At 50.8% G+C, this 20,767-nt stretch overlaps 1 protein-coding gene across 1 annotated transcript in view; it reads left to right on the plus strand.

The window, feature by feature from the left end:
* The first annotated feature begins 1,113 nt into the window (after window positions 1-1,113).
* Window positions 1,114-20,767, plus strand: part of SMAD6 (SMAD family member 6) — a 64,209-nt gene continuing 44,555 nt past the window's right edge. Inside the window, exons 1-4 of the mRNA XM_025215090.1 lie at window positions 1,114-1,182; window positions 1,412-1,421; window positions 1,984-2,040; window positions 4,342-4,419. Coding sequence (XP_025070875.1) covers window positions 1,114-1,182; window positions 1,412-1,421; window positions 1,984-2,040; window positions 4,342-4,419 — 214 coding nt within the window. The remainder of the gene's footprint in view (window positions 1,183-1,411; window positions 1,422-1,983; window positions 2,041-4,341; window positions 4,420-20,767) is intronic.

The following is a 20,767-nucleotide window of genomic DNA, read 5'->3' on the forward strand; positions in this document are numbered from 1 at the left end:
CGCCCCCGCCCCGCCCGCGGCGTGCTGCCCACAGCCCGGTTCTCGGTGTCACACGGGGGTGGCGACAGGAGAGCCGGGCCCCGGACCCCTCTTCACTTTTTTAAAGCCCCCCCCGGTTGGAAGTAGCTCGGGGTTCACGGCGCGGGGGGTTGAAGTGGGGCAGAGAAGGGGAGCAGAAACCAGGGGAGCCGTGCCCTGCTTGGCAAGAGCTTCTGCTTGTGTGTTTTGTGGCCAGCCGCTGGGAAGAAGCTCCTTTCTTTTTCCAGGGCCCCTTCCCCTGCAGAGGACGAGAGCTCTACCAGCAGCTTTTTAAATTGTAAGGATGTGAATTTGGTTTCAGGTGGCTGCTACCCCAGGCTTCCTTTATGGCCTGGTAGACAAACTGGGTGCAGCCGCTTCCATCTACAAGGAGCTGCTGGGGCTCCAGATACAACTGTATCCCCCTCCCCGGCTCCAGATACAATTTTTATATTGCAAAGTTTGCTCTGGGTCCCACCTGTTTTGCTCTCCCTGAGGAGGATGGGTGCGGGGGCAGAGACAGCTCAATCGGAGCAGGATCCGGCCCTGATGCTGTGTCCAGTGGGTTTGGTGCTCTGCCCGCTCATGTATTTATTCTCCGTGCGCGGACCGTTGTCCGTTCACGTGTGTCATGAAATCAGCTGCGTGGTGTGGAAAAGCTCTCTGGGGTGGGAGGGATGGAGTCGGAAGCAAGGACAGGGCCGTCTTTGGAAGGTAACAAGCGTATTTTGCAGGCGCAGGTGATGCCGTTAGATACAGTTCACGTTGTTGGCTCCTTTTTAAAAATCTTTTCCTTTGAAGCTCTTAAATGCTTCTGCGAAGGCGCCTTGCCTGCGTGGAGTCTGTGCGCTGGGAGGGAGCAGGAGCATCGTGTGCTCTTGTTCTGCTATAAATCCCGATGCATATTGCAAGATCCTTTCTGAGAGCGGGAAGGGACTGTGGCCCCAGGGGAAAACTAGCCCAGTGGGAAGTTTTGAAGTCGTAATAAAGTAACGCCGTAGGTCAGCCCAGCTTTCTACTGTCACAGCAGCTTGCTTCCCGGTCCGGGAGGGGGGGACGGGAGACCACCCGTTCCTTTCGGCAGTGTGGGGTCACATGGCGCTACTGAGCTTTAAGCAGAGCTTGAATTGGGAATTACTGGTGATGCCAGGATATGAGTTCCCAGTAACGCTCATTTTTGGTTTTTCTAAAATGTTGCATTTAAAAAAACCTCGTTTCTATAATAGCGTAAAATAAAGACAGTCTGCGCCGTTAAGTGATAAAGGGCCGGGCCATTTGCTCGATTAGTTCTTCCACCCCTGGGTAGTCCAAGAGCTCTGTAGGTGCCTTTGATTCAGGGCTGTCTTTAAGCACATGCTTAACTTTAAGCATATGACTGTTGGGGTCATTGCAGGATTTCAAAGGTGGGGCCCAGACGAGTGTCGGGGGCCCTCCGCTCTAGCTAGCAGGGTCCCGGGATTGGGGATCGTCGCTGGCGAGGCTGTAATCGGCCCGGCCTGTGATGCTTTATGTCCTGGGAAAAGGAACTTTTTATTGAAGCTGTGCAGTTTTTCAGGCTTTGTAGCATGCTGTCCAGGGAACGCTTGTTAAATCCATGGGTATGCTTTAAATGGGATTATATTAAACACGTGACCAGAAAGTAAAAGCCAAGCTTTTCAAAAATGACCTGTGATTTTGGGCCCCCCGGTTTTGGGACGTCTAACCGGAGACTCTTTCAAGGGGCCTCTTTTGCAGAAGGCCCACGCTTGGCACTTCTGAAAACCCCAGCCCTGTTAAAGGTGGGTTTTCAAAATGACCAGTGGCTTTTGGAGATCTGTGGCCTAGGGTTATTTCCACGCAATGTTTCCTCCGTGTTCTCACTAGGGATTTATTTGACCTTGACTTGTTATTGCCAAGGAGGGAAAACTTGAGGGCTTGACTTCTTTACCTGATATAAAGCACTAATACAAGGTTTTGTTCCTCCAGAGTCTCCTCCACCTCCTTATTCTCGGCTGTCTCCCAATGATGAGCAAAAGCCACTGGGTATGTATTTCCTCTTTATAAGTGCTCATGGCAGTCTTTCTTCCTTGTTCACAACAACATTTTGTATTATTCCCCAGTGGAGACATGTCCACTGTAGAGCATAAAAGCACATGCCCGAATCTAGAGGCCTGGGCTTCTCCTGATTTCTGAACCAGCAGCAGTTGACCAGCTGTAGGGAGTCAAGGAACAAATATCAAATGAGTTATGTGGTTTTATCCTATTGTAACTACTGCAGGTTTGATCTTATAATGCCCTTTTTGTGCTCCCGGCGTGCTTTTCAGGGTAATTTCTTGATAGAGTGAAACAGTTGTATTTTGAATGAAGCTGCAGCGATTTTCATACCTGACGTTTTATACTGGATGTGAGGGTAGGATGGGAGACGCAACTCCTGGCTTCTCTTCCCGGCTCGGCCAGCGACCTGCTCTTTGACCCCAGGCATGCGTCTCCGTGTAAAATGAGAACAATGAGACTTACCTTCTTTTATGAGCTGCGGGAGGGATTTCTAGATGAAGAGCCAGGGTGGAAGAGCTAACTATTATTTATTGTAATGTTTATTCAACGGAGACACAGGCCCTTTCAGCTCCATCCTGTAAAAATTTTAAGGAAATCTCACTTTTCCCTGTGAATTATTATGACTTTGTAAAATATTGCCGAAAGGAGCTTGGTCAAGTAGGCTTGGCATACAACGCAGCCCACTTTAAAACTGGCAAAATTCAGCTGAGTCTGTCTTCCAAAATATATATTATCTTTGAAAAAATGTAAAATAACCCTCAGTAGACACAGTGTCAAATCCTGCCTTTGCCTTCGTGGTGCTCAGCACCCCTCCCGGTAAATGGGCAGTGCCACGCGCCCTGGAGGGGAGCAATTAGATGCATCCGTTTTGATACTTCTGTGTAAGCAGAGGTTATTTTGTGCCAATTTCCAGCGCACTGAATAGCACTTTGCTCTTCCGTTTGGTCCGTGGTTCTGGTTTACAAAAGAGGAAGCGAGCAAAGAGGGTCACCAAGGGAAGGGGGAGGTGGGTGACAAGTATTTGCCCAGTAAAAAAAAAGGAGCAGCTTGGCACATACGTAACGTTAAGGGCGTAGATAGAGGTAGAGAAGGTCCTGTCCCAGAGGACACGAGAGTGGGAGATTGTGGGGGGCCTAAGGAAGGTCAGGTCAGGCCCAAAGTGTGGGGTTAAGCTCACAGGGTTGGGCCCTTGATCCTTTTTTAAAAAAAAAGCAGCGCAGCAGCAAAACACGAGAGGCTGGGTTGTCATTTGGACACAGCACCCATGCAAAGGCCTTGCAGGAAATAAATCTCCCTTCCCGGCCTTCTGTCTCCTTGCCTGGGTCTTGAGCCCTTGGGTGCAGGTGCGCAGGACTTGCACGCTGGGGCTGTCCTGGAGCAGGTGGGCAGGGAAGCACGGGAAGGGCCAGCCGATGTGAGAGACCAGCAGCAAATAGCTGAGACCCAGAGTCAGCAAAACGAGGGAAGGAATTGCGCGCCACAGGTTCCCGAGTCCTGGTGCACCATGAGACAGTCTTTGCAGGGGCGTAATTCATATCCCCTGATTTTCCTCCGAGCCAGGGGGCTTCAAGGCACAGCCTAAATAGTCCACGCTGCCTTTTACAGTCAAGCACGGTGCTCTTCACTGCTGGTGGGTCACCCCAGAGGAGTTCAGAGTGTCCTAGAAAAGACATCACGTGGCTGCGGGAGCGCCTGTTAGACGTAGAAAAAACCCGAGCCCCATACCTACTCCCTTCAGAAGCTGCGCGTGCTGCAGGCAGGGGAAAATCGCGAGTGATGTGTGAATTTATTAAAACAACGGCCAGTGATTCAGGGAGATTCATGGCTTTGCTTGCTTGCAAAAATGATGGTTAATCTGTGAGCAAACAGTTGAGCACTTAATGAGAAAGAGGGAATAACAACGGCTCTTAACTTGTTAAAACAAAGTTTCCTTAGCTTCAGCAAAGAGGAAGGAAGGAAGGAAGCAAGAATAAACAGCTTCAAGAATTTTAATGGTGATAATTAAGGATAGTAACTATGAATTGTTTGGAGGCTTAGCATAACCTTATCCAGTAAGCACCAAGTTCCTACTTGTTTGATCCATTGAACTGCAGTTATTTTTGTGGTCAAAGCAGTTGAAACTTTGCATTTTGCACGTCAGAGAAGGAAAGTTGAGTGCCTGGTTCCTGCCCGGGGTGCATGGTTCCTCGTGGGTAGGCATCTGGCAGGTGATGTGGGCCGGTGGAGCCCTGAGTGCTCAGACGGTGCTTGTGATGCAAACGTGCTAAATGCTCTTCTTTTATTTTCCAGATCTATCAGATTCCACGTTGTCTTACACTGAAACAGAGGCCACTAACTCGCCAAACATCACGCCTGGAGACTTCTCAGGTTGGCAGATGCTAATGTTCACAGTAGAAGGGCTGTTGTGTTGAGCTGCATGAAGCCAGCTTGCTGGTGTGAGCAGGAAAGCAGAATGAAATAGATGTGTCTGTCTGAGAGCTTCTTGGTGACAACAGGGGGAAAAACAAATCAAATGCCTGTTGAAGCTGATGGCTCCAATAGAGACTGTCATGCCCTGGCTGCTGGATGAAAATATTGGTTGTGATCTGATTTTAATACACAGAAAAGGAAGAAAATACAGGAAGCATCTCCATGCTGGGATGCATCTTCTAGCATGCATGGCGTGCACACACACTTGTTCCCTGGTAGACTCCTGCCTTGAGACAGGAGGGTGGGTGAAAAATGGTCTGTGAGCTACAGGCATTGCTTCATAGGGGTAGTGAATGGGGATGTTTCCATGTAAGGGTGACAAGTGTGTTCTTGAGTGTGCACAAAAGGTATTTTAGGGTCCAGTGTGCAGAGCCTTGCTCTGGTGGGCAGAATTTGTCCCTTTCCTCCCATACAAGCCTTTGAAGGTGCTGAGCAAGAGCTTGCATAGTTGGGTCCATCGGTCTTGCTCTTGGGATGTCTCCACTCAATCTGTGCAGCTCCCGTTGGCTTTCCAGGCTTCCACTTGGGCCCAGTGCTGTGATCACGTCACGGGTTTTAGGTCGGGGTTGGAAGGTGGAAACCACAGGTGGTGTGCTGATTTGGGCAGGATCCCTGCTGTATGTCCATCCCCGGGATAGCTCCGTTGACTTCAGTGGAGTCGTAGACCAACCCTGGCTGTGTTTTTTCATACGCTGTAAGTTTTGGGGTGGGAGGGACCAAACTGGCAAGCTTGTCTCCGGTTTTCGTGCGCAGAATGGCTGAGTACGGTCGATGGCGAATCTCCGAGGACAGGGACGAATGCTGGCCAAGTGGCTGGCACACCCTTTACTCCAGCCATAGGGCATCTGCCTCGCGAACGCCGACGGCTTGCTTGTTCGCTCCTGACGTTTCGCAGAATCACGGCTGATGGATCCCTCCCTTGTCCCTCTGCCAGGGCGACGTTGTCTCCCGCCGTGCGTTCCCTTGGCTTCCTCGTGCCTTTTTGTCACAACTCGTTCTCGCCGTCTGTTTGCAGTTGCCCCAGGATCACAGAGCTGAGGGCCGGGGCCATTTTTAACTAGCCTTATTAGCTCTGTTAATACAGCTCCCACGAAGATTAGCCTCATCTGCTGCGTCTGCTGGCAGGGCCACCGCAAGCGGTTAAGGCTCCCTTTCTAAGCAGGCCCAAAGGCCGGCACTTTCCCGTCATTTGTTTTCTCAACGTTGGTTTTCCTGATTATCGGGCTTCGAGGGACTTGGGAGCGGAGAATGGGGGCTCCCCCTAGGGGCGCGCGCGGACGGGTACCGGCCCGAGGGGATGCTCCGCGTGTGCTGGAGCAGCGAGGACTTCGTTCCGGTTCTTGTCCGTGTCGGGCTGTTCCAGATCCCTGTCCCCACTCTTCTCGTTTTACCGTGTTAAAGAGTTTATCACGAGCCTTGGAGGAGCTCTGAATTGCTCAGGATGTTTGAACAGCTCCAGAATTCACAGAGGTACATGGTGTTGGCTGGCCCTGCCGGGCTGTAATAACCTCGAGTTTTTCTCCCTTATGAATTTTTCATCGCTCTCGTTTCCCTTTAAGGTTCTTTTGATACCGTTCAATACGTCTTGAGGTTTCTCCGGACTGAATCGAACGTGCCTGATGTTGCTTTTGTTGTGCTGCCAATTGTCCCTAGCAGGGGAACAATTGAGAGCGGGGAGCTGGATCATTTGGAGCGGCGTTGTTGTAAATACGTGGATTCAATTTCTCACAAAAATTCCTTGTGCTCTGCAAATGTCCTGACGCCCGCGGCATTTACGGCACCTTGATAATAACCATCCATCGTAGCAGCAGAGCCTTAAAAACTGAGGGCTTGTGAATGGTGGCCGACTTCTGCAAAGAAGGGCATCTGGCAGGATTTCTGTCAAAGAGACATTTTGACTTGTATTTGAACAGCATAATGATAACACGTGACCAGATTGCGCTGAAACTGGATACTTCTCTCCCACTGTGTAGGTTTAAATGGTGCAACTTTTAATAAGAGTCTGGGGCCGGTTGATGTATTTTCCCCCAGTGGCCATGATTACAGATAGAGGATAAGAGCTCCGCTGAAGTTAACCCGTGCTTGTCGTCGCCAGGAACCGAACATCTTTACTTACAGCGCAAGGGCAGCGTTTTGCTCGCTTTCGTTTCCAGTGCATCGTCTTGGATCGGTTTGAAGGATATACAGCGTTGTGTGAAAGACGCACAAAGCTTGTGTTGCCACCGCCCTTTCTCGCGCGTGTCTAAGGAACTGAAGTGTACATTTACCTCCTGTTCCAAAAATAAGAACATTTTGGATCTAGCATCTAGCCACTGGTATTTATTGCTTTAGCTCTGATCATCAGAGATGCTTTTCCTTTTAAAACCACAAAATTCAATTTCTGGATAACAGAGAGATCCATTCTTTACTGTTGTTAGCGTAGCCGATGAACTTCCAGCCCCTAAGTTTTAGTAAGAAGTCAAAAGGTTATCTGCACCATGTTTGTAAGTTAAAAAGACTCTTTTTGAACTTGACCTTATATTCATGACCACAGCAGGGATTGCAGGACTCTAGGAAAGCCTCTAATGACCCTGCGGGTCTGTCATAGAAATTGAAAGATATAAGTAGCTTAATTGTAGCAGAGGAAAGGGTATCCGAAAGCACATCTCTCTCATCTTTTCTCTTTATCAAAAGCCCTCTTAGGATTGCTTTAGAAAAAGAGTGTAGCTGCGTATCAAGCTCTCGAGGAAAGCTTTGTACATTTATTATGGAAAAACTGAACACGTTTGCTCCATGCAAACAGCCACAACTCTGGGCAGTGCAATCCCTTGAGACTTTCTGAAACCGGAAGGTGGCCTGACAGCTCGGGCTTGATCCTGGAAAGGGTCGAGCACCTGAATGAGACTTGTATACCAGCTTTAATCTTCGATACCATACGCCACGGGCCATCTTGGATGATGGGGTTGAGGGTGAGGCTGTTCCAGAAGCAGCCGGGTCAAAACGGTGGGAAGAACGACTCCCATGTCGTGAGTTGGAAGCACAGCACGGCTGCGGGCTTTGGTCGCAGGAGGGCTTGCGTGGCCTGCAGCAGCGTGGCCAAGGTGGAGTGATGAGCGCAAGTAAACCAGACTCCGCTGCTTGCACGAAGGAGGTCGGAAGCCCTGTGCAAGGCAGCGGTGGAAAGGGGGTGGGCGAATGCTGAGTGTCTGAGCAGGCGTGAGGCTCGTGCTGCTCTTTTATGGGAAGAAGGCCCTCAACCTGGTTTCCCCCCATAGGCATCCTCTGCCACTACGTGCACAGGGACCTTGGCACCCATGCCTCAGCACACTTATTGATTCAAGAGCAAGCTCCTGGCCCTGCCCACCACCGTTTTTCCTTTGCACTTGAACATACAGTATTCTGCCTCGGAGCTGTGCTGCATCACACCTGCCTCTTCAGAGAGAGCCCCCCCCAATCCCCAGAGGACCAGCAGGGCTGGGGGGCCACCCTGGGCTCCTCCCAGAGATAAAGTGGGGTCACGTGGAAAGGGTGGGCTGCAGGGGAGCATAAAGGGCAAACAACTGAGAAACCAAACCTCAACCCTGTGAGTCACTAGTGATGGAGCAGTGGTAATAAGTTTGTTTTGTCTTTTTTTTTTTTTCTCTCCAGACATTTGGCTCCAGCACCAAATGCCAGGAAACTGTTGCACCCGTTAGCCCTCCAGGCTTGTAGAGGGCTGTGCTGTTGGGGAAACTGGTTCTTCCCCATTGCCGGAGTAATGGGAACCCTTCCTTGCTAGGACAGTCCTGCAGGGTGGGATGGTGGCGCTGGATTTCCGTTACCTTCCCCGGGTCTCTGGGCCCTGGCAGGTGTCTGCGGCCCCGACGGCTGATTTAAAGGAAGTGAAGGAGAATCCTAGCCCGGCGTTTTCCTCACTCCCTGCTCCGAAGCATGGTGCAGGCTGGCTGTCGGCGCGGTGTCTTGATTTAAATGAATGTGACTTGGTGGCGGTGTCAGATTTGCTGCCTGTGCTTGGAAGGGTGTGAGATGGGCGCGGGCAAAAGCGGTGGCCACAGCCGAGGCTGCTCCGGTTGTGCGTTGCCTTTTTAGAAAGTCTGATTCCTCCAGGATTTCAGCGGTGGGGCTGGCTGCTTAGGTCCTCTCTGTCACTGCTCTTGGTCCTTAGCTGGAGGTAGCGACTCAGACATCAGGCAGAAGGCAAGGCAGGGCAGCACCTTAGAGAGTAACTGGTGCAGAGAGGCAGCAGCTTTTGAAGGACTCATTTCCCAGTGGCTCCAGTCCTGAAAGGCAGTTAGCACTTGAAGCTCCCTGGCATGTCAGTAGGAATCGCAGCTCCTCTCCGTACCTTTCGGGAGCTTACCCCAGGGAAGGCTCAACACATCCCTGCGTCTTGCTCTTCTCCCGCTGCTTTGAGAGGATCCAGGTTGAGGTTTGGGAGGCCTCAAAGCAAGGCCATGATGGTCACCGAGCTCCATGACTTTCCGCACCCCAAAATAACCCCACAGCTGCGTCTGGGAGCTGGCACGTGGCACCTTCATCGCCCTTCTCGACCTGCTTCAGCACCACGAGTGCTATCCAAAGGCTCGGCGGGACATGGTGCCTTCAGGCTGCTAGAGTTTCAGTCCCTTATAAAGATCAGCTGGGCTTCGGGAACTGGGGACATCCACTAGTTTGTGGAGCCATGAATAGTATTTTTTCTGCACTAAACTTTTTCTCACCAAAATACACTGAGTTGGTGATAGTGAAACATTTTGGCAACTTCTTGCTGAAACGGTATTTTGGAGAAAAGGGTTCTTTTTAAAGAAAGTACAGAAACGTTAACAGTGGTCGGTCTCAGCCCTCTCCAAAGAAACCGGTTTGATGTCTGGTTTGGATTCCCATTTTGAGATTCCCTCTACATTTCTTTTTTCCTAAAAATAAAATATTTTGAATTTTTTTTTAAGTGGTCTTGATGACCAAAAGCTTTTGTTTTAGACCTTGTTGCAGTGAAACACGCTGGTGACCTCGCAGTTCAAAAAAAATGTACGGGAGCTAAAAGATCTGTGAGCTTGTTTGCTGAGCCGGGACGGACTTGCTCGGAAGTTGCGCTATGAAGTGTCGGGTCGCTCGGCTCTCCCGGTGAGCGAGGAATGGCCTGGTGTTATCCCTGCACCACTGGTGACTGCTAAATGCTTCGTACTGGTTTTATACCTCCGTTTCCTCCACTGTGAAATGGGTGATTACTCTACCTCCCAGGAACCCACTGGAGCTTTGTTCATGGGTTATTCTGTGGACATGCTGCCTGGCCTCCCTCCGGAGCACGCCCAGCCACATGCTGCAAAACCCGAAAACAAGGTAGTGCACCCGCCCCTGAGCGTGTGCCAGCAAACATGCCTGAGAGCGGTGCTAGGCATGTGCCCAGGGCTGCTTTGAGGCTGCTGCACTGCCTCGTTTAGGGAGTTGGCACACCGGGAGAGGAGGGCGTAGGCAGGGTGCGCCTCATGGCCGTGCTCTCAGGCAGTGCAGACGTGCCCTAAGGCTTCCTGATAGGCTTGGGTGAAAGGTGCAAAATCCCGTTGTCATTATTGCCATTCATCATGAGTGACGGCAGGCCGAGGCCTGGGGCGATAGCTGTCCTTGAAGCCAGCGGAGCTATTGGGACAGCGGTTTCCTTTGGAAAAATAGGAGGGCACAAATATTAGATGCAGGAACAACGTGTGAGATTCACCTCGGTGCTCCGCCGCTGTCCGACAGCCCCCCTGCAGGGAGCTGTATTTCAGCCCCGGTGCCCACGGCCTGCCGGGCTGAGATCAGCTGGCGCGTCTCCACCGAACATGTTTATGAATAAGGCGCTGTGCCGGGTTTGCTGCTGGAATCGGTGCCGAGCTTCTGCGACGCCCGCTTTTCCTCTGGGTGAGCAGCCAGTCACCAGAACGCGTCTCATGTGTCGCTACATGCCTGCTCGTGATTGCCCTCTCGATCGGGAGGAGCGCAGACCTCTGTGCGGCAAAGTTGGTTGGGCTTGTGGAAGTTGCTTTGCAAATCAAGTGTTTGCCTTGCAAGCTTCTAATCCTGTGCCACTGTTTCCTTTAGGGAAACTTTATTCCCTTCTTTGAGCGTGCGTGTTGTATGCAGAACAGTACCGCCGGGGCCGGTACCGTGCAATGCAGCCTCCTCTTAACTTTTCTCCCGGCCCCGGGAGTCTGTCAAATGGAGAGGGTGTTCGCTAGGATATGCTCCGTCATTTTGCTGCAGTGTAGTCATGAAAACAATCGGTTCCTGCTGTTGTGAGTGTTAAGAGGAGAGGGCTTCTCTAAACAGGGGCTTTATAATGAGGTTATACAGTATTACAGCCTGGAGGCAGATCCAGCTAGGACAATGCCAGCCTCCAGCTTTGCTTTGGAGTCGTCATTCTTGGATGGCTGGATGGATTGAGTCCGGATTCACCTGGAACTATGTAGATTCAAGTACAATATGTCAAGCAATATGAAAAAGCAAAGGTGGGTGTGTGGGTGGGTGGAGAGGGGTGGCAAGAACTGCAGAGATGGGAGAAAAGATGTTAGTTGAGAAGTGGAAGGAATTGGAGAGCTGGGGCGAGCAGAAAGCACCTCCAGACAGGCAGGGGTTTGGCAGGAGGAAGCTCTTGCTGTCACAGGGGCAGATGCTGTGGAGAGGAGCAAGGCGCATGCTGCTGGGTTTTTTTGTTTGCCAGGGAATTGGGTCAGGTTTTCCAGCGTGTCCATGCCCTAAGGAGTTTGCTTTCCGTGCATGCTCTAGCGTGCTGCTATGTAGGCAGGCACGTGCGTCTGAAATGGGGACTTCTGCATCGGTACCGGCAGAGTATTGGTGAGAAGCACAGTTCAGCTTCCCACGGGAGAGCCGCGCTCCGAGGGGCAGGACTGAACGTAGGCACGTGATCACTGGAAGCCACGCGAGCATCACGGGCTTGCAGCCGCCAAGGAGTCCCCGGTGGAAACAAATAGACGCTTCAAGCAGGGCACGACACCTGGAAAAGGCCGGCCTGTTCGTGGGTGGCGCACAGATGGGCAAGAGGGGAGAGGTGTCAAACGAACAGTGCCCGGCAGATTATTCACCCCCATCCTGATGTGGAGGGACAGGGCGAGGGGGCCAGCTCTGACCTGGCAGAAGGAACGGACGGGCGCGGAAGAGAGATGGATGTCGGTGGGCAGGAAGGGCTGTTTCGAAGCAGGTCTTTCAGTGCCTGGGCAGTGTGGGCGGCGGGGCTCGAGCCGGGGTGGCTGTCTGGACGGGGGAACAGAGTCCTTCGTGGGCTGAAGCAGGGAGAGGGCAGAGGACTTGCAGCAGTCATCGGCGGGGAGCGCACCCCTGAATTATAACTCGTAATAACGCTCAGGCCGTTTCCTAAGCGCAAAGCGAGAGGGTGATTTTTCCTGCGAGGATTTAGGATGAGGTTCAGGGAGCCGATTTGAAAGGCCAACGGCTGGAGAAGCTTTGCTGCTTTCCTCCTCCTCTTCCCCCTCTAAGAAAACAGACTGCAAGGATTTATGCTAACAAGGAAATCTATGAAGATCTTCTCTGTTAGGAGTAGGGGGAAAAAGCCTATAAATATGTAAGGCGGATGTGTGTGGAAACTGGACAAACATTAACCTTTCCCAGTTTGAAGAGAGATTGTGAAATGACCCGTTAATAGAAAACCTGGTATTTTGCTCGTGAATCGGGTTGGGCGGGAATGTCTTGTTAGTGGTGCAACCTTCTTGTTTCGGGATGCCTCTGCCATAGTCCCCGTTTTCTGGGGTGCAGCCTCTCCCCGACCTCCCCTCGTTTGCTCTGGCTGTGGGTTGGCGGTGGCCGTGGCTGAAATCGTGCTTTGCCCTAGATCTGATGGAGGCAGCTTTGCTAGGCCTTGGTCTCGCAGTTTATAACTCCCAGCGCCCCGTGGGTTTTGGTGGGCTCCACTTTTACAGCTCTGCAAGTCCCCCAGTCTGCGTATGCTGTGTTGTCTGCCGCATCAGGCCATTAAGGAGTAAAATTATAGAATTGTATTTTTTTTCCTCCCCCCTTCTCTTCTTTTTTAAAGACGTAAATTAATTTGGAAAAAGCAAATGCCGGTCTTTGCATCCAGTTTAATCACAGGCAGATGTTTATTTGGGCCTGTAATCGTTTCCTTTTTTCTTTCCTACTTAATTCTAGGTTAGTTGGCATGTCTTGCTCTGAGCAGTCTATAACAATCAGGGCTTGGCTAAAAAGTTTTCTTGTCAGGGTAGTGCGTTCATTGCCAAGAGCTACTTCTTTGATGCAAAAAAATACATCCTGGAGGTGCTTTGTCAGATGTTTTTATATTAAACATTTTTCCTCCATAGCTGTAGTTTGCCAACGGGAAATAAGTGCATCTATTTTCCAATTTACTTTAGAAAATCATCTTTGCTTCTTGGGAAGGTTTTCTCCATCTGACCCATGCAGTTCTGTAAAACTTTGACTGAGCAATATCGTTGCCCGATGAGTTGAGCTCCCCTCTCTCCTCTCCCCCCGCCACAGCCACGGACGATAATGCACCTTCGCTTCGTTTGCGTTAACGGGAAATTTTGAACCGTGTCTGGAATTTGACATCAAAGCCGACGCTGCAGACTCCAAGGTGAATCATTGCTCAGATCACTAATTAATCTTTAAAAGGCAGGTAGAGAGAGCCTGTGATAATGGCGCGTATGAACTTTAGGGATATCGGTGGTGGCAGGGGAAAGCAGAATTGTGTCTTCTTCCACAACAGATTTAAAAATCTTTCTGGGTTGACGCCAAACGCACCAAGAGCCAACAGGTTTAAACAAAGACACTGGCAACTGGATTGAGAACAGTATCTCCCTTTTCTCGGTGGCTCAGAAGACACCTTTATTGCTGCCGGTATAACAACGCTCTGGCCTCGCTGCACCTTTGCTGATGAAATGTGTTTTCCACAAGACCAAGAAAGCAGCAATGGGGTTTGTAGCCTGCTCGAGTTTTAGTATTATATCAAGTGAGCCCACGATAATAGTGTACAGATACGGGACATAACGTAGGATAGAATAGTCCAGTAGACGTATGTAAAGAGGCAGCTGGAAACATTGTTCATAGCCACAAGATATAACCTGTATGGCTTCCAAATGAAAGCAGAAGCACCCTAGATTGTGTTGAGTATTTTGAGACCCATAGATTACAGCCGGCTATTTCCTAGGCAGCCTTGTTGCTGCACTGAAATATTGCAGTGCATCACATGCTAGGTCACAGAAAACAACCTCAGAACTTGTGCCAGCAGTTGTTTGTGCGTGCAAGAGGCACAAGTGGTCATGCCAAGCTTGCGAGGAGCATTTAAGACCTTGATCTTGAAGCCCATAAAAAAAAAGACTTGACACGCACCTTTCTGGGGTCATCTGATGCCAGCCGTCTTTCCTGCCCAAGTGCAGGGGGGCTGGATCCAGTGATCTCATGAGGTCCCTTCCAGCCCCTGAATCTACAAGAAAACTGCTGTTGGGAACAATCAGAGCAGGAGGCCCTGGTTTTGAGGCCTCTTTGGATCAGGTATCGGAGTAAAGAAACTCCCCCAGTAGATCTGCAGCTCTTGGTGAATTCCCAAGGAGAGTCGCACCCATCCATGGCCAGTCTACCTGCTTGAGGGCCCAAATGCAATGTCTCTGGTCCATGAGCCAGGGCAGTGCTGTTTGGAAATAATCCTCGGAGGATATCGTCATGCATGCGGTAGGATGCTTGTAGCAAAAAGACATAATCACCCCCCTGACAACTACATTTTCCTAAGAAAAGGGCATTTCCTAGTGGTGGTGACGCTGGGGCATCCCATCACACTTGTGTGTGCAGAGACAGCGAGGTAGTCTCACCCCGATTAGTCTGGCTAACAGGCAGGGGCTGTGTTCTTGTAGTGGTGTGGAAGGGGGAGGCTGGCTGAAGAGCAGCCAGCTTCACCTCCCCGGGCGTGGATAGGCGTGTACGGCCCATGCCTGTGCAGTGCTTTATTTTCTGTGCATTTATGAGTCACTGTGCAGTAGCTGTGTGTAGTGCCTGGAGGAGCGCCTTTAGTCGATCCTTTGGGCCTTTGGATGCAGGTATTGTAATACTAGTTAGCAGTAACACCGTGACACTTTGATCTGCCATGGGCTCCCATTCATTGTCCGGGGCACTCTGACCCTGACCCAGAGAAGGGCAGTTTTAAGAAGACAAGACGGAGGCCGAGTGGGAGTAAGGAGGGATTGCCTTCCCATTGCACAGCTGGGAGGCCAGGACATCCGACGAGTAGGTGACTTGTCCAGAGATGCACAGGGAGTAGAACAGGGTTTTCCTGAATCATATTTGAGTATCATAACCACAAAGCCCGTCTCCTCCATTATAACCATCATCAGCATCAGTTTTTGCAGCTGTGTAGAACTTTTCTATGTGCCTCAGCACTTAAAAATGTGGAAAATAATCATTGCTCCCATTTAAAACACGGGGAACGGAGGCACGGAGCAGTGATGTTACTTGTCGGGGTCAGAGAAACACTGGGCAGCAGACTGGGCCTAGAGTGCAAGTCTTGTCGGAAGTTTACCTGTCCACCGCTTCAAAGCTCCCGCACAGGCCAGGCTTCTCCGCTCACATACGTGCACAGCGCTCCCGTGGATTTAAACGGCGCTTGCACAGGTGCGCCCACGGAGGCAGGTCGGATGCTCTCGCATGCACGTTGCCTCCTGCTTCCAGAGAATTTGTGAATCGTTGCATCGTTGTGCACCAGCATCTCGCCTCCGTTCAACAACAGCAAGGGAAACCCGCTGCGGATAAACCAGAGGTGAACTCTCGCAGTGCTGCCTGCGTTTGCAGACAGCCTGAAGCAGCAGCCCCAGGAGGGTCCGTCTGTTTTCCTGCCGTGATCAGGGATGAAGTCTCTGAGCTAGGGCTGCCATTTCTTTTTAAGTAACTTAGTACTGTTCATTTGAGCAGAAGTCAGGGAGCCGCTTCCTTCCTCCCCCCACCCCTTTCACCTGGAGCTGGGTCTCAACAGTTTCTCTGAATGTTTTCAGCGTAGAAGTTCCCTGTGTAAGTACAACACCCAGATAAAATATGTTTTTGTCTCCATTTTATTGAGTAGACATGATGTTTGGCCTTGAACCACAGAATAATTGGAGCTCTCTTTTCTCCAAGCACCTAAGCATCGCACTTAAAAAAGAAACATCAGGAAGTAAGCAATTTTTTTTTTTTTTTTTTTAAATAAATGAGTTTAATCTTTCCAGCCAAAACATTACATTCTTGCACCCTGTTAGGAATTGAATGTGGCTTTCTAGGTAGTAAAAGTCTGTTTGATGTAATTCCAGTTGCGTCTTTTAAATAGGACGTATCTGATGGGACATCTTTGTTTGAACTTTACTTTTTTTCTGCATACGAGTGTTTTGCTTTGTAACGGGATGTGCTGCATAGAGACGCACTGTATTTATGACTTCTGAAAATGGTGAATGTTATGAAGGAGAAATGTTGGCTTCTTATGGGAACTTGTAGAGAGAAGCAAGTCTTCAGAGTTACAGTAATAGATGTTTTTTGGTGCTTTGATGAGTGAGAGGTGTTTATAGGCTTGATTCATAACCGAGTTACTAAGGTTTTCCACGGAAATAACTTATTAAATGTGTGGCACTCACCGAAACGATTGAAGTCTGTAGATTTGGTATTCATCAAAGGCACCTCCTTTCCCGGATGCCAATACCTAACTCAGCATTTTACCTAGGGAGGATGCTCACATCTAAAAAGGAGCGTGTGGTGTGGGAGCAGGAGACGTGTTTTAGTAAGGAAGAAAAAAAAAAAATCTCCCAAGACAAACTGGAAAAAAAATAAAAGGACTTCAGAGAAAAAAAACATCCCCTGTTCTTCGGCGGGCCTGATGGTTAAACCGGCCTCTTTGGAACAGTGCTTATTTGTGTGGATTTGACTTTGCTCGCGAATAACTGCAAAGCACATCCCTTGCCATTCCTGGCCAGGCTGCCGAAGGCTTTGAACTACCTCGAGTCCCTGGAACCACAGGTTAAATTTACTGGCAAAGCAGACGCCGCTGTTTGTTCTTCCAAGGAATTTGGGGTTGAAAGAGATGATACATGCGTGCGTTGGTATTTGTGCCCCACACCCTCGCGCCAGGCGGGAGGCACGGTCCTGGTCCCCCGTGCTCAGGGTCAGCAAAGAGCCGCTCTCGGTCGGTGCCCACCGCCGCGTTACCCTCTGCGGGCGACGAATGCAGCTGGTCCCACGAGCGTTCCCGTGGACGGGCTGCTAGCGAGGCCGAACACACAGTGGCCCCTTCTGAAGCCCGGCTCGAAGGAAGGGGATTTCGAAGCTTTCTTCACATGATCAGCTGAAACTCTACTCCGTAATATGCTGCTCTGGTTTAAATATCGCAGTAAAGGGCCTGGCTGGCTGAGACGCTAGAGCCGAGTCCTGCCCTGAGGTCCGCACAGGGAGTGGAGAGTGCCACGGTGGGGTCCTCATCTGCAGGATCTGGACTTCGGGTCGGGGAGCGAGCAGCAGTTTTCTTGCAGAAGCCCTCTCATTGCCCTTAACATGAGTTAGGGTCTTTCTCCCCTCTCTGATCGGGATCCTCAAAAGTCAGGGCAGAGCGAGTTGCAGCACCGCTTCCTACCCCGAGGCAGCCCCCGCGGGGCCGTGTCCTGGGACCCCCTCTTGTCTTACAGTTGCATATTGCTGCAACCCAGCGGTCACCCTTCCAGGGGAGTGCTTTCCAGGCCTTCGCCAGCAGCACACTGTTTAGTACCCTTGCAGCTCACGTCTGGCCAGGAAAGCATAAAGTACACAAGTGACCCCAGGCCCCTTGAGGCAAAGATGGGGGCGGCGCGCACAGGAAGGGGCAGCGTCGCCAACATTTTCTGTATCCAGGACAGACGTTGTGTACACAGCGCTAGCTTCAAACCCGGCGGGCAGAGACTTCGTTTACCGCCGTGCCCTTTACGGCCCGCATTTTTGCTTCAGTCACTTCCTTGAGAAAGCAAGCAGGTGGATGGGGAGGGAGGGTTAACCTGAAGACATCATTACAGAGAGGGCGGTGGTCTTGGAAAGGAGTCAAGCAGAAAGGCGGGCTGGAGCAACCCAATGCAGATAAGAAGAGTTGTGCAATAAGCCGTCCTGAGGCTGGGGCTTTGAGTGGTGAAACCTGCTGCGTTTATGGTTGGCTTTCTTGTAAGTATAAAAACACGTCTTCATATGGAAATGCCTGTCCTCTTCCTAAGTTATAAATGCTCCGCTATAATGGCCTTTGCAGCTTCTGGGGTTGGAGCAGGGGCTAGAACATGTCCAGTGATGAACACGGGAGCATGTTACCGAGCTGTCCCTCCTTTTTATTTATTAAGGGGGAAACCTGGGCCCATCCCTGGCCTCCCTGTGTGCAAGGGTTTTAGGAGTTCAGTGTGCTGTGGAGGTTGGACTGGATAAACCCTGATGTCCTGTGCAGCCCCAGGTTTCTGTGGATCCTGCTGGGCGTTGCACGGAGGCTTCGGGAGGCAGTAGCTGAATCGTCAGGGTGCTGCAGAGCTGCGAGTTCAGACTTTGCTCCGGCCTCGAGGCGAAGGCTCCCCCCTGTGCTGTCCCAATTGTGAAGGGGCACCTGGTTCTTCAGGCTGGGGAACTGAAGGCAGCCAGCTTTGCTCCTACAGACAGGGGACGGATGGTCTCTATCCTTCCCATGGAGGGACAGGAAAGCGTAGGACCATACAATGTGCTCCTGCGTGCGTTGTGGCACGACGTAGCAGTCGTGGAACAGCCTCTGTGCACCCAGGTGAGAGGGTTACTCGCTGCCTTCCTGGTGCCTAACCCACCTACTCAGCCTAAGCAATGACTCTTTTGTCTTCAGAGGATATCCGGCACTTGAAGCCCCTCAGGGTCATCATGATGTGAAGGCTTTGGAAACTCTCCTTTCCGTGAGCTCAGCCTCTGACAAGTCGTTTTGAATACAAGGAAGCTGGCTTGGCTTTGGCATACAGTGCTATCACCTGCAGGCAACCCCGGGACGCACACGTGGCTTCTCAAACTATCCCGTGTGTGCTTTGCTTCTGGAGCTGTAGGACACGCAGCAGAGGGAGATGGCAGGGTCAGATCCATTTAACTCTCTTTTCCCTGGGTGACCACCGGGTTTTCCAAAACACCACGCCAATTGGCACGTTGTCTCACTACCTGACCAGTCCCCTCTCAGACAGACCATAGCTTATAATAACATTTGAGGTATGTGGCTTGTATTAAACCATGGGGCTTCAAGAGCAGAACCCCTTAAAGATTACTTATGTGTCTAGACTATCCAAGGAGACCATTATCCCAAATCCTCAAGCTTGGGAAGGGGCTTTGTAGCAGCTCCATACGACTCTTGCAGGGAGCGCATCTGACTAACCAACCTGTCCCATCCAAAAAGAAGATGCACTGGCAGACTAGTTATTTTTCTGATTTTTTTTTTCCCCATGTATTAGGGCCTTGTTTCCTGCGCTCCTTTTTTTCCATATTGGGAGCCAAACCATGTGGAAGACTTCACAAATGTCAGTTGTCTGCTTCCTTTGTTGCTCTCACAGTCCGATTCATGCAGGCATCGCCTATTTGAAAAGAAACCTTGACTGAAGGGGAAAACTCGGGGCGAGTGATGTGACTAGCTGCAGAGGCGCTGGAGACTATGGCCATCCCAGCTGGATCCTCAGCTGGGTGTAAAGAGGGATAGCTCCATTTGCACCTGTTGAGTAGCTAGCTCTGCAGGTGCCCCGTGCACAGACGTGCTGTTCTGCAGCTCATCTCTTCCTCTGCAACGCTTGTCCCTTTGACTGCAGCAGCCAGGCGGCTCCGGACAGCTGAACACTTATCTCCTATTCTTGCCGGAGAAAACGGGCGAGCGCTTGCTTTGGATCGAGACAAGGGTCTGTTTGTGTGAGGATGCTCTGGGAAAATGTGTGTGTGTCCGGCCCAAAGAATGAGCTGGTTGATTCATTTTTTCCAGCCCGAAGGCTCAGTAATCTCTGAACGTCCCCGTCTGTTCCTCGCAGTGCGCACGGGGCAGAGCGAAGGCAAACATTGAGCTTTGTGATTGTAAACTCTCCCAGCTCTGCATTCAACCGCTGCTGAATGGGCCAGACTTCCCGGGGTCAAACGATGCCCTGAGTAACACGTCCACAGCTTCCCCTGGCACAGCGGGAGTGACACGCATGCCTTCAGGGGCAGAACTGGGCCCTGAAGCTATAAACATCCTTTATATCTGCGATCTGCAAGCCCTCACGCCGATCTTGGATCCAGACAGACACGGTCATTTTTTCCTATATAGCTGGTAAGGCCAGATGGGACCATTACATAGTCTGACCTTCTGCAAAAGGGAGGTTGTAAGATTGCATCCAGTCACTCCTTGTATTGAGCTCAATCACTTATGTTCCATTAAAGCATTTCCTCCATAAGTTGGATGTTCAGTTAGCATGGCCTTTAATGAGGCTCTCTTAGGAAGAAGTCAACTATGTGGGAAAAGTAGAAAAATAAGGGGCGAGATCCCCAATTAGAGTTACCTTGATCTATACCAGTTATGGATCTAGTCCAGAACCTCATATCCTCCCCAGAGGAGGTAGTTTGTCTCTCCTGCCTTTCATACTGGCTCAAATGCTTGAGTTTAGACTGGCGTAGATCTCGCAGGAAGAAATTAACAGGAGGAGAAATTTTCCTTTTCTGATTTTACAGAAATTAGTGAGCGAAGAGCTAGGAACTTTGACGGTGGAAAGTGCTACATGCTGGGTGCATCTACACATACAATTAGCCCATGGTAATAAACTCGGGTGCAATTTGCACCGGAGCTTATTGCTCCCAGGCACAGCATTTACATGTGCGCCTGGGACTACAGCATGTTGAGCTGGGGTGGAGCAGCCCTGGCTGGCAGGGCGTTCTGGGGCGCGGGGGGTCAGCCTGCCAGCTTGGGGCAGCTCCAACCTGGTTCAACATGCTGCGGAGGGGCTGGCTGGGGCACAAGGATGGGGTTAGCCAGCAGGCAGTCACCATCTACAAATGTGTTTCAGCGCACTAAATAACTCTGCTGTGGGATAGGACATGTCCCAGACAGTCCTATCCTACCATGGTGTTAGTTAAGTCACTGCGCCTAATAGGAATGCACGTGTAAACGGTGACGCTTTACTGCGGAGCTAATTAGTCAACTGCAGCAAAGCGCGCATGTAGATGCACTCACTGTGTGGTTCTGGTTATAAGTTGAGCACATGTGTTCAGGTTCAGTTTTAGGAAGAACAGCTTCTTCCCTTCCTCCCAATATAAATCGGTAACTTCTCTTAATGGG

The sequence above is a fragment of the Alligator sinensis genome, unplaced genomic scaffold (genome assembly GCF_000455745.1).
Source record: "Alligator sinensis unplaced genomic scaffold, ASM45574v1 scaffold1423_1, whole genome shotgun sequence".
Lineage (NCBI taxonomy): Eukaryota > Metazoa > Chordata > Crocodylia > Alligatoridae > Alligator > Alligator sinensis.